Source organism: Phyllopteryx taeniolatus, chromosome 1 (genome assembly GCF_024500385.1).
Source record: "Phyllopteryx taeniolatus isolate TA_2022b chromosome 1, UOR_Ptae_1.2, whole genome shotgun sequence".
Taxonomy (NCBI): Eukaryota; Metazoa; Chordata; class Actinopteri; order Syngnathiformes; family Syngnathidae; genus Phyllopteryx; species Phyllopteryx taeniolatus.
In genome coordinates this window covers 48401401-48414783 of record NC_084502.1, presented here as the reverse complement: position 1 = coordinate 48414783, position 13383 = coordinate 48401401, and the positions used below count along the sequence as shown (strand labels likewise).

The 13383-nt window shown below is 43.2% G+C and overlaps 1 protein-coding gene across 5 annotated transcripts in view; it reads right to left on the bottom strand.

Moving 5' to 3' along the window:
• LOC133490120 (protein-tyrosine kinase 2-beta-like) overlaps positions 1 to 13383 on the bottom strand; it is a 36606-nt gene that overhangs the window by 19608 nt on the left and 3615 nt on the right. For 4 of the 5 annotated variants that reach the window (XR_009792111.1, XM_061799784.1, XM_061799756.1 and 1 more), the window contains 12 exons: positions 13256 to 13318; positions 9547 to 9601; positions 9328 to 9468; positions 8421 to 8492; positions 8238 to 8339; positions 7006 to 7123; positions 6880 to 6910; positions 3827 to 3852; positions 3673 to 3720; positions 3491 to 3585; positions 3313 to 3394; positions 3118 to 3218 (listed from right to left, as the gene is read on the bottom strand). Coding sequence is in view for 4 of the 5 variants with exons in the window: in XM_061799784.1 (XP_061655768.1) it covers positions 3118 to 3218; positions 3313 to 3394; positions 3491 to 3585; positions 3673 to 3720; positions 3827 to 3852; positions 6880 to 6910; positions 7006 to 7123; positions 8238 to 8339; positions 8421 to 8492; positions 9328 to 9468; positions 9547 to 9601; positions 13256 to 13318 (934 nt within the window). In the remaining variant the exon portion in view is untranslated. The remainder of the gene's footprint in view (positions 1 to 3117; positions 3219 to 3312; positions 3395 to 3490; positions 3586 to 3672; positions 3721 to 3826; positions 3853 to 6879; positions 6911 to 7005; positions 7124 to 8237; positions 8340 to 8420; positions 8493 to 9327; positions 9469 to 9546; positions 9602 to 13255; positions 13319 to 13383) is intronic. The other variant, XM_061799766.1, reaches the window with a different exon arrangement.

Sequence of the window (13383 nt, the reverse complement as noted above, 5' to 3'; positions counted from 1 at the left end):
CTTTGAAAAGTCACCATCTCCCATTACTCAGGTGGGACATAAAAATGCAAAGAAATGCACGATTTCACTATGGCCACAGTATTTGTAGTACTTTGTAAAAAGTGTGTTTGATGGTTGTTACTTTTTTTTTGGCACATTAAAAATACAGTTTTACTGGCGTGTTAATTATTCATACAGAAGTGTGTGGTCATAAATCGGTCATGGAGGGCAAGGAAAGACTCATTAAGGACTTACAATACTTAAATAATATTTACAATGAAAGGTGAGAAGTTTCAACTTTATTGTAGTCCGGACTGTGAGCTGGTTTCACGCGCTGCACGGCTGACGTCACGTAAGTAAGTGGTTCTCCCCCTGTCAATCACCCACAGCTTTGCTAGTAAAACAGTTGCGTAATCTTGTCACCTTTTCTCCCTCTTCGCATCAAAATTACGATGGTGGGAGCAATGGTGTGTGTGCATGTGTGTGTGCGTGTGTGTGTGCGTAGTTATGTGTGTGTGTTTGTATCCCCCCAATATCAAACTGCCACTCACTTTTACGTTTACATACACGCACGCACACACACACACACACAGTTGCCTTCATGGACCACAATTATCTATCAGTTAAGAGTCTTTAGAGAAGTGTACTGAGAATGGTGTGCTTGTTTACGTTTAGGTACTTAGTTACTTAGGTGTGTTGTCATGTCAAGTCTGCACTAAGTTGCTGTTTTAATGTAGCTTCAACTACACTTATATTTAAGTCAGTGGTTCATGTTGATGTAACTGTAACTTGTGTGGCGTACATTACCAAGTAATGGGTATAGTTAAGCGAATGCTTTTTTTGTACTGTGGATAAGTGATATTCCTGCCACTTGGCAGCTGCTGAATGTAACTAAAAATTAACTTTTTTCTAACTTACCGTAGTTACTTTTGAAATCAAGTAATCAGTAAAGTAACAAAGTTACTATTTCAAGGTAACTGCCAACACGGTTCGTATAGTATAAGAACTCACCTTTCATGATTTTTCAGGATATTGTCTCTGGATAAGGCAATTTATTTTCCACAACAAGATAGGAAAAGCAAAATTCAACGAAAGGTAAGTTTTGCCTAACACTATCAAAGAAGTATTACTTTTAACCAGATAATGGTTTATTATTGTGAGTGCAGTTTGGACTAATGTGCAGTGCGTCTACTTTATTCTGAGAACTTGCCATCTTCTTTCCCTTTCAGGTTAACCCTTTCTGGGGTTGCCACAGTGAAAAATCTTATTTCATCTCTGTTCTCTGCAGCTTCTGCTCTAACGGCACCTATTTGACTTTGTATTGTTACTTGCAGTCAAATATCTAGACTGTCTACCTATCCTTCTGCTGTGGTTCACAGCCCTATTCCCCTTGTCTGTTATGTCCCTCTGTCTGTCCACTAAAATCGTTTTCTGTGCGGCTGCGTCTTTCCAAAAAAAATAAAAAACATCAGAATACTTAACAAAAACCCATCCATCCATTTCCTTTATCGCTTATCCTCACTAGGGTCGCGGGCGTGCTGGAGCCTATCCCAGCTATCTTTGGGTGGGAGGCAGGTTACACCCTGAACCAGTCGCCAGCCAATCACAGAGCACACGAAACAAACAACCATTCGCACTCACAATCACACCTACGGGTAATTTAGAGTCTCCAATCAACCTACCACGCAGGTTTTTGGGATGTGGGAGGAAACCGGAGTGCCCGGAGAAAACCCACCCAGGCACGGGGAGAACATGCAAACTCCACGCAGGCGGGGCTGGGATTTGAACCCTACCTGACAACTCCATTTCCAGCATCCTTCTACTGACATACGGATCCACTATCCCTCCTCTGCACAGGTCCAAACCATTTCAATGTTTCCTCTCTGGCTGTGTCTCCAAACATTGTAGTCTGTGCTGTCCCTCTGATGAGCTCATTCCTGATCATATCCATCCTCACCACTCCCAAGCAGAATCTCAGCATCTTTAACTCTGTCACCCCCACCTGTATGTCACCAAAACATATAAGATGACTGGCCCACAGAAATCTACTGCCATCTCCCTTGGCCACTTCCATACTTTCACAAGTTTGTTTCTAGTGCTTTTCCACTCTTCAACCTCGTCAGAGCTTTCCTCACTTCCTCATTTCCAATCTTGCTGAGCTCCTGTTTCACAGTTTCCACACCTCTTTCCTCCTTTCTTTTTTATTTTCCTCACTCCTCAACTCCTAAAATTACTCCTTCCATCAACTCAACACCCTCTCCTCAACTATCATTACATCTCCATAACTGTCTTTACTCACCCTAACCTGTTGCAAATCCTTCCAAGCTCGATACCTCTGCCAGGCCAATTTGTAGAACTCCTTTTCTCCTTCCTTTGTGTCCAACACATCATACACTTTGGCCTTTGCCACCTCCCTCGTCACCTCCTGTGTCCTCTTCAGTTCTTTCACTATTCCCTAACTTCTTCGCTGACCCTTCAAAAACCCAGACCTTTTTTGTACTCCTTAAAGTTCCTCCAACTTCCACCATTTGATCCTTCACTCTATAATCATGCTTCCTTTTTCTCAACTCAGTCATTTTACACAATGCCATCCACTGTTGTCTGCCTAACACTCTCTCCTGCCACCACCTTACGGTTTCCTCAGGTTGCATCGTTGACATAGAATATAGTCCACCTGTGTGCACCAGCCTCCGCTCTTGTATCTCACTGGGTTCCTCTCTCTTTTGAAATCAGTGTTCACCACAGTCATGTTTTTCCTCTTTGCAAAAACCACCACCATCTGCCCTTCAGAGTTACTTTCCTTAACACCAAACCTGCCCATCACGTCCTCATTGTCTCTGTTTCCTTCACCAACAGATCTGTTGAGGTCTCCATTATTCTGTCTTATGCCCAATAGCATTGCCATTTAGCAAAAGATTGGAGAAGAGAAAAAGAACAGCATGCGTTTTGGGTTCCTATCGTGGACTTTTTTTTTTTGTGCAAGATGATCAAACGCAAGATTATGTATGTGGAGTATTTTCGTGGTATGTGGAAATTACTATTACATTCCATGTCATCCTATGATAATAGCCCATAATTTGTTGGTATCTTTCAACATTAACTGTGAGGGAACATCATTTTCTTAAAACGCATGCACACCTCTCCATGTTCATAGAGTTCCATAACAATACAGACTGGATCAGCAGCAATGACTCCAATCAGGCGCACAATGTGGGGGTGGTCCAGATTTTTCATCAAGGCTGCAATTCAATCAACGTTTAAGGCATTTTATGTATATGATTAATTCCAGAAAGAGCATGCATAGATGTTTGCTGTGAACATGAACAAACTGACAAGCTTCACTAAGAAACTTTTCCTTCACGGCTGCTGAGCAGTCCTTGCAGATTTTGATGGCCACCCGGATCGTCTCGCCTGTCTTCATACACAAAACACCGACACCGCAGTGATCGTACAGTGCAGCCTTTGCAGTGATGCCATTACGTCAATACAGCAACACTGCAAATCAACTTACCTGGCCTTTATACACACCATCATGAACCTCTCCAAAAAAGCCCTCACCCAGGATGTGACCTAGAATTATCGCATCTTGGGAGATCTTATGTTTTTCTGAACACATGAACAAATTTTTTTGTAAATGGAAGTACTGCATTCTTATTTTTAGGTATTATTAGGGTTTGGTGAAACCTGACTCACCACATGGGTCCATTGTGTTTTCAGCAATCTCAGCATAAATGTCTGAAACTGAAGACAGGAGAGCAAAATGATGAAAATATGCCAGTGTATGTTTACTGTGCACGCATATTAGTTTATTGGAAGTATGTAAGTTAAGTATTAAACTTAGCCAAACCTCTGTTGGGTCCAGTGGAATCATTGCTAGAAGAGATTAAACAGCATTTCTGAGCCCAAGATGTAAAAAAAGGCAACTACAAAAGCAGGTAATGGTCTTTTCTCATGCAGAAATTAAAGTTGCTTATAATTCAAATTATTTTGTCTAAAAAAAACAAAAGTGGTAAAATTTATTTAATAATAACTATTACTATTACATTCACATCACTGTAACATATAGTAATTTAAAATATCAGCAACAAAAGTAAACAAAATAAAATAAAATAAATAAAATAAATCTTTATACAGTAAATTTATCCATCCATCCATCCATTTACAGTACTTCCACTTATCCGAGGTCGGGTCACGGGGGCAGCAGCTTAAGCAGCCCAGACTTCCCTAACACCTCCCACTTCGTACAGCACTCCCGGCAGGATCCCGAGGCGTTCCCAGGCCAGGGTCATCTCTGGGATCTCCCCCCGTGCCTTGAACACCTCACCAGGGAGGCGTCCGGGGGGCATCCTAACCAGATGCCTGAACCATCTCATCTGGGTCCTCTCTATGAGGAGGAGCAGCGGATTGACTCTGAGTACCTCCCTAATGACCAAGCTTCTCACCCTATCTCCAAGTGACGACCTACAGCTCATGACCATATGTGAGAGTAGGAACGTAGATCAACCGGTAAATTGGGAGCTTTGCCTTACAGCTCACCTCCTTCTTCACCACGACAGACCGATAAAGAGTCTGCATCACTGCAGACGCTGCACTGATCCGCCTGTTGATCTCCCGCTCCATGCTTTGCTCACTTGTGAACAAGACCCCGAGATACTTGAACTCCTCCACTTGGGGCAGGCTCTCTTCTCCGACCCAGAGAGGGCACTCCACCCCTTTCCAACTGGGAACCACGGGACAATTTGGAGATGTCGATTTTCATCCCAGCCGCTTCACACTTGGCAGGCGCTCCAGTGAGAGCTGAAGAACGTGGGAGCTATCAGAACTATATCATCTGCCAAAACAGAGATGTAATACTGTAATCGCCAAACCGGACCCCCCTCAATGCTTCGGCTTCGCCGAGAAATTCTGTCCAGGAAGGTAATGAACAGAATCGGTGACAATGGGCAGCCTTGGCGGAGTCCAACCCAGACTGGAAACATATTTGACTTACTGCCAGCAATGCGGACCAAACTCTGACACCGGTCGTACGGGGACCGAACAGCCCCTATCGGGGGTTCGATACCCCATACTCCCGGAGACCCCATCACAGGACTCCTAGAGGGACATGGTCGAACGATGGTCCACAAAACACATGTAGACTGGTTGGGTGAACTCCCATGCACCCTCGAGGACCTTGCCGATGGTGTAGTGCTGGTCCACTGTTCCACAGCCAGGACAAAAACCACACTGCTTCTTTTGAATCTGAGATTCGACTTCTTGACGGACCCTCCTCTCCAGAACCCCTGAATAGACCTTACCAGGGAGGCTGAGGAGTGTGATGCCCCTATAGTTGGAACACATCCTCTGGTCCCCCTTCTTAAAAAGGGGACCACCATGCTGGTCTGCCGATACAGAGGCACTGTCCCCGATGTCCAGGTGATGTTACAGAAGCGTGTCAACCAGGACAGCCCTACAACAGCCAGAGCCTTTAGGAACTCCGGGCAGATCTCATTCACTCCCAGGGCCCTGCCACAGAGGAGCTTTTTAACCACCTCAGTGACTTCAACCCCAGGGAACCCACCTCAGAGTCCCCAGACTCTACATTCTCCCAGGAAGGTGTGTCAATAGAATTGAGGAGGTCTTCAAAGTATTCAAGCCACTGACTCACAGCGTCCTGAGTTGAGGTCAGCAGCACCCCATCTCCACGATACACAGTGTAGATGGTGCACTGCCCTTCCTTAGTGGAGATGGTGGACCAGAATTTCTTCGAAACCATCCGAGAGCAATTTTCCATGGCCTCACCAAACTCGTCCCATGGTTTTTGCCTCAGCGACCACCAAAGCTGCATTCCGCTTGGCCAGCCGGTACCCATCAGCTGCCTCCGGAGTCCCACAGGCCAAAAAAACCCAATAGTACTCCTTCTTCAGCTTGACGGCATCCCTCATCGCCGGTGTCCACTAATGGGTTTGGGGAATAGCCACCACGACAGGCACCTACCACCTTACGACCACAGCTCCGGTCGGCCGCCTCAACAATGGAGGAGCGGAACATGGTCCACTCGGACTCAATCCCCGGGATGTGGGTGAAGTTCTGATGGAGGTGGGAGTTGAAACTCCTTTTGACAGGAGATTCTGCCAGACGTTCCCAGCAGACCCTCACAATACGTTTGGCAGATTGGTATCTTCCCTTACCATCGGAAGCAACTACCCACCAGGTGGTGACAGTTGTTAGCTTTGCCCCTTTCTTCACCCGAGTGTCCAAGACATGCTGGCGTAAGTCCAATGAAACAAACATAAAGTTGATCATTGAACTGCGGCCTAGGGTGACCTGGTGCCACGTACACATGTGGACATCCTTATGTCTGAACATGGTGTTAGTTATGGACAGTCCGTGACAAGCACAGGTCCAATAACAGAACACTGCTCGGGTTGTGATAGCAGTGGTGGGGTGTTCTTCCTTATCACACCCCTCCGGGTCTCACTGCCATTGCCCACATGAGTGGTGAAGTCCCCAAGCAGAACAAGGGACTCCCCATTGGGAGCGCTCTCCAGCACCCCCCCAAGTATTCCAAAAAGGGTGAGTAGAATTTGAATGGAGACTAAGCTGTGTATTGAGGTGAGCCCGACTATGTCCAGTCGGAATTTCTCGACCTCGCACACCAGCTCAGGCTCTTTCCCTGCCAGAGAGGTGATGTTCCACGTCCCTAGAGCTAGCTTCTTTAGCTGGGGATCGAACCGCCATGGTCCCCGCCTTTGGCTGCCACCGAGCTCACAGAGCACCCGACCCCCTTGGCCCCTCCCACAGGTGGTGAGCCCATGGGAAGTACAGTAAATGTAATAAAGTATATGTTCCATTAACTTTCTATGGTTGACATAAATTTCCAAGTATATTTTGAGGGTGCCCTATTAAGGTTTAACTCACTGTTTAGGAATGTCAGGCAGTTTCAGTCTCACTGTAAGAATAAATCGTTAATGTTTTTATTAAATGCATCACATGCGATCATTTTAAATGAGTTTTTCATTTTAGGCCACCGCTTCAAATGTGTACCTTTGCTTGGCCTGCTAATAAGCGAGCCCTGAGTGCAGCATTCCAGCTGACAGAAGCCGTCAATTAGGTTAGCCATGTTTTCTGCTACAGCCATAGACGCCGTACTCACTGAAAGAGGCTGCAGGGTGGAACAGGATATTTATTGCTAAAACTAAACCACAAAAAGGTGTGAGCACTTTTCGAGTCCTGTAACACTGGCAGCATGTTTTTTTTTAACATTTATTTTTATGAGAGGAAGATGAAAAGATCTGTTGGTGCAAAGGTGGCAATAGTACTCACACTCTGTACTTACAGAAATTACAAGTACAGAAATGTAAAAACAACAACAAAAAGACTAAGTACTGAGTCAACTCCTGTATTGAAGTAAAATTTAAAAAGTATAGACTATAATGTACTAAAGTGCAAAAGTGAAAAGTAAAAATTGTTTTTTTTTTACTTTCAATTACATTATCATGTCATAACGACATGACAAAAAAGCAAGTGCACAAAAAATGGTTGACCTCTTTCAATAACTTACACATAGTGCTCGTACCGAGAAGAAGAAAAAAAATCATGTTCATTATTCCACTACCTAATGTTGGCTCAGTTCCCATAGCTTTGCTGACATTATGAAATGAGTCACAAAAAATGCAAAAAGTTAGCTAACAACAGAAGAAATACACCATACCCATGTGTTTTTTCAGATTAGACAAATATTTGAATGCCATAAGTGGTGTGTGGTTTTTTTAAGTTGGCACAAGACACAACGCAATCGCCATGAATCATCCTTGTAGCTGACAAAAACTAACGATTCTTAAACTACTGAGTTAAATATGGCCATGGATGGGGAATATCGTGCTTCTCTGAATCTGATGCCGTTGTCGTTAATAAGCCCTGGTTCATGTTCCTCCATGTCATTGCTGTCCCTGGTTTTCCGCCTTAAAAGACCCAAAGATCTCAATCAATCAAGATCACAACTTCGGTGGACATCACCTTTATGCCTTTTTAAAATCGTGTCATCATCCGCAGAGTTTGAAAACGAGTATTTTGACAAAGGAGTGGAAAGTACATTTATTTGGTTTTGAATGTTGAGTGTAAAAGAAAAGTGTCATCAGAAATATAAATAAGTACAGATACCTTAAAAATCTAATTAAGTACAGTAACAAAGTGTTTCAACTTCATTATCACCCAACATGCTTTATGCAAATATGACACTATCTGTTACTTAGCATCAAGGATGCAGGGAAGGTTACCTGCTTGGTTCCCTCTATGTATACGGTGAGCAAAGCTCGACCGTGGCTCTCTGCAGAGCACAAGATACTGCTGACCTGAGAGAATGTGGCCAGGCAGACAGGCTGGGGAAAAAAGACATCTTTCTTTCACCAAGATGTCCAATAACAGTAGGAATGTATTTTATTTAAAAAGAGAGAGCTTACTGTTGAGTTGTCAGTTTGTTGACTGATACCTTCAGCTCCGATGACCAGGTCTATGGTTACACGCCAACCGTGCTTTAGGGAAACACAGTCACATACACAATCTTGCCTGTGAGACTATACTGTAGCACAGACCAGCACTCTTTAAAATGGGTCAGTGATCTAAGATAATTCTCAAAATGAGCTTGTGGTAAAGGTTTTCATGTGCCACTCAGCAGCCACTGCTGCATCAAAAATCTGGCCTTCACAAAGATTATACCACTGTCAGAAGGTTTGTATGCAGTGGTGTGCAGGGAGGGAGGGTTTAGTGACCCCTGGCATCTAGCTTGGGGGGGCATCGGGCTGGCAAGCAATGGCATCCAAGCAATCTTACCCCAACCCGCCCCTGTTGACAACCTTCTTTAAGGGGGGTGGGCGGGAGTATTAGTTCAGCAACAGCAACATACCTTTGCACGCCACTGTTTGTTTGCCTGTTTCTCCCAAGCACAAAGAGAACGGGATTGCAGTATGGATAAGGAAGCAATGTGTATGGCAATAATTGTATTAAAATAATCATCCTACGGTTATTAGCTGTCTAAATGGTATTACTATTACTAACTTTGTTACAGCAGATTTAAAAGTGTTGCCATTGTTGGCTGCACCTCTGGAAGAACCTACATCTGGAGGGGAAAGGAACTATGGGCGTACTGGCTTGCTGTGTTACTTTTGAAACAGGAAGCAGCATTGGTTGGTGCTTCACAGAAGGCTGTAGGCTGTTTTTTTAAAAAGGCTTAATATTTGACACAGCAGATACAGGTGTACCTAATGTTGTGGCATGTAAGTGTCACACTATCTAACAATGTAACTCCTGGGAGATGTGGGCTTGGGAAAGTTTATATAATGTACTTTCTTTCATTCCACACAGACTCACCACAAGCTGGCAGGCAAATCTCTCCTGTGTATAGCTGTAACACTGAGCCAGAGTGCTGAAGAACTTGGCCATGCACTGCTCCTGGTTCAGCGTGCCGTAGCCTTGAAACGTCTGCCGGACCATGCGACGCAGCTGCTTCGACTGATGCGTGGTAAATCAAAACTAACAAATCAGATTTAGGTGGCAGAGAACACCCCAGAACTTGTGATGGATCTATACCTTCATGCTGTTGATCAACTCTTTTGGAAAGAACAGGTCCAGCCCAACATCCTTCCTAATGGAGAACAGTCAGATAGAAACCATGAAACTTATAAATCACAGCTGTACTGTACACGGCTGTCATCTGTCTAACCTACATTTACACACACATTGACCACTTCATTCAATCAAAACATTTTCATTGACACTATCAAAGAGGTATTCGTGTAATAAAATATTTGTGATTGAGGTCTTGTTTTGCACTTGTGAAAAACTGCATCGTATCTCCGTCAGACAGTGGCAACACGACACATGTATTCCGATACCACCGCATCCCGTCTTTTACAATCCCTAGGCTTCCATTCCATCCATTTTCTACACCCCTTATCCTCATAAGGGTTGTGGGCGTGCTGGAGCCTATCCCACCTAACTGGGGGAAGGAGGCGGAGAAAACAGAACTGGTTGCCAGCCAATTGCAGGGCACATATAAACACACAACCATTCGCACTCACATTCACACCTACGGACAATTTAGAGTTAACCTCCCGTGCATGTTTTTGGGGAGGAAACCGGACTACCCAGAGAAAACATACGCAGGCACGCGGAGAACATGGAAAATCTACAGAGGCGAGGCTGGATTTGAACCCTGGTCCTCAGAACTATAAGGCTGAGGTGCTCACCAGTTATCACCGCGCCGCCTCACTAGGCTTTATCTTGTCAAATCAAACAGTGTCGGAGAGGCGGAACCAGAAACCGTCGCCGGTCAACGCGACCGGGCTCGGCAACAAACATTATGTAGCCTAGAAAGCTAGTGCTAGCACTAACGGTTGTATGTAAACATGACGGCGTTCTGTCAAATCATCCTCTAAAGCTTTGGTAAACATTGGTTTGTTATTAAATGTTGACAACGGCAACCAAGTATGTTGACAACAGCAAGCACGGGGGGGCCATACACCGGTCGCAATACACAATCCTACTGGTCGACGGCAAGGTGCGCTATCGGAGAGTTGTCGTTGATGTGTCACACTACACAGAAGATATCCAAACAATCAAACATGCTAGACATTTCATTTTGGTATCGTAGGGCTATCGTAGGGTCAAATCGTTGGTCGTGGATTATGTCACACAAGAAGTTTTCTCGTTCCCGAGAAAATATGTCGGGCCTGATCTGGGAAATCACCCGCAATAGCTCATCGGGCCACTGTCGGGGCTACAATCCTGTTGTCTGATCTAGGCATTAGGTAAATTGAAGACTCTAAAACAGGGGTCACCAACATGTTGCTCGCGGGCATTAGGGTGCCCCCAAGGACTACTGTACATGACTACCACGTGGCCCTGTTCTAAAAATAGCTAATAGCTTATTTAAATCGTATTTAGTCATTGTGGTTTTGATTCATCTAATGGACTAATGTGGCACGGTGGACGGCTAGTTAGCACATCTGCCTCAGAGTTCTGAGGTCCCGTGTTCAAGTCCCTGCCTCCCCTGTGTGGAGTTTGCATGTTCTCTCCGTCCCTGCGTGGGTTTTCTCCGGGTACTCCGGTTTCCTCTCACATTCCAAAAACATGTATGGTAGGTTAACTCTAAATTGTCCATATGTGTGAATGTGAGTGTGAATGGCTGTGTGTTTATGTGTTCCCTGCGATTGGCTGGCGACCAGTTCAGGGTGTAACCCCGCCTGAAAGAATGAATAATTTAATAATTGGTTAATTAATTTTTCATAATGTAATTTTCAAAATATTTGTAAAGTAAATTTTACATATACATTTAATTTTAGTTAATAATAATCAAACAAATGTTTTTTTACATTTACACATATTTTACATACAAAGCTCTCTGTCCATCTCATCTCATCTCTGAATGATCCCATCTGTCCAGTTTAAAAATTAAATGTGGAACCTTGAGCACAAAGGTTTGCCCACCCCTGCTCTAAATGAGAAGCACAGGTGAGAAGAGTAGCCAAATATTGTACTCAAGTAAGAGTACTGTTACTTTAGAATCATGTGATTCAAGTAAAGCAAAAAGTAGTCCTCCAAATAATTACTTGAGTAAGAGTAAGAAAGTATTCAGTGAAAAAAAACTACTCAAGTACTGAGTAACTAGTGAGTAACTTCTGCTTTATTTTTAAATCATAGCATGATAGTCAAATAAAATAAAACTAAATATGAATGTGCAAATTCAGATATGGCTGAAGAATATCACTTAACCTAAAACATCATGATAAAATCATAAATGATGAATAAAATCTTTGTAAAATAACAAATTAAGGCAAATTCAGCTCCAAGAAATGGTCTCATACTATATTGTTTCCACTTGTTGAACCGGTCAGATTACAAAAACAGGAAGAAGGCTGCAGTGAATATAAGAAGTCTACACACCCCTGTTCAATAAAAATGTTTTTATGATGTAAAAGAATTTTGATCAAAATACATTATTCAAAAACCTTTTCCACCATTAATGTGACCTAGAATTTGTACAACTCAACAGATTTATTTTTGTATCTTTTTGAGAGGGGAGGTGAAAATTAACAACTAAAATAAAAGTATGTGATTGACTTGGACTTGATGTTTAACTTGCTACCTTCTTGGCTAGGTAACGAATGCAAAATATGTTCTGTTTTAACTGTTTTTTTTACCTGGTTAAAGAAAGTTTAAACAAGGATGCACTCCCTCTTATAACTGTCATGGGGGTGTGTTCTGAAGTAACCAATCACATTCACACTCTTGTTCAATTGGAGTCCACACACACCTGCTACCATTTAAATTTTTAAGTGGCCAAAACCAACAACAGATGCACACGGCCTTAGAGAAACATTATTTGCTTTATCCACTAAAATGACTGAATGAAGAAGCTGTTTTCTGACCAGACTTATCTGCGTGAGAGCTAACCAGACTTATTGCTAAAGTGTATATGTGTGTGTGTGTGTGTGTGTGTGAGAGAGAGAGAGAGAGAGAGAGAGAGCGAGCGAGCGAGAGAGAGAGAAGAATGTACCCCAAAAGATTCATCTTTTACTTGTGACCATAAAATAAAGCTAATGTTGCCATACGCACAGCCAAAACAAAAACATCTGCAAATTACCGCAAGGTAATTTCTCAAGTTGGAAGTGGGCTGAAATGTCCAAGTTTGGGCACTGACAAGACTTTTAAAGGTGTTGTTTTTCCTGCGCTGCTGTCACCAGTCACTTTGATTGGCCCGCGAAGCCCAATGGAAAACTTTGTTCTGCCATGTGACTCCTTTGTACCATTGGATTGGTGAATTGAAGTTAAACATCACTGTACTTACATTGGATTGGAGCAACGGTGCCACGGGTCGGATTTAGATCATTGTAACGGAGTAAAAGTACCGTTTCTTCTTAACATAAATACTCAAGTAAAAGTAAAAAGCATGATGCATTCAAAGTACTCTGACAAGTACAATTTATCCAAAATGTTACTTGAGTAAATGTAACGGACTAAATGTAACGAGTTCCTACCTAGCTCTGACGAGGAGGAACATTCTCAAACATATGACTCCAAGATTCAGAGAAGGTATTTTAGACCGATGGACAAGATTAAACCTGTTGTTGCAGGCAGTGGACGGGGAAAGAGTTCTGTATGATGTTCCAAATGAAATTGTCTTCACTCCAGAATCTCAGCTCCCCTCTAAACTTGATGTGTGTGTTCAACGGCTGCCTGTTATCTGAGTGTATGAGCATGTCGGAGATTGTCCATAAAGCATTTGGCACAGACTTACTCCAACAGCTCAAAGTTGGACTTTTTCTCCAGTCCATTTGGATTCATGTCTTTGTAGAATCTCCTGCCAGCACAATAAAAAAAAAGAACTTTTTGTTTTTGTTTTATGCAGAAGATCGATACAGATGT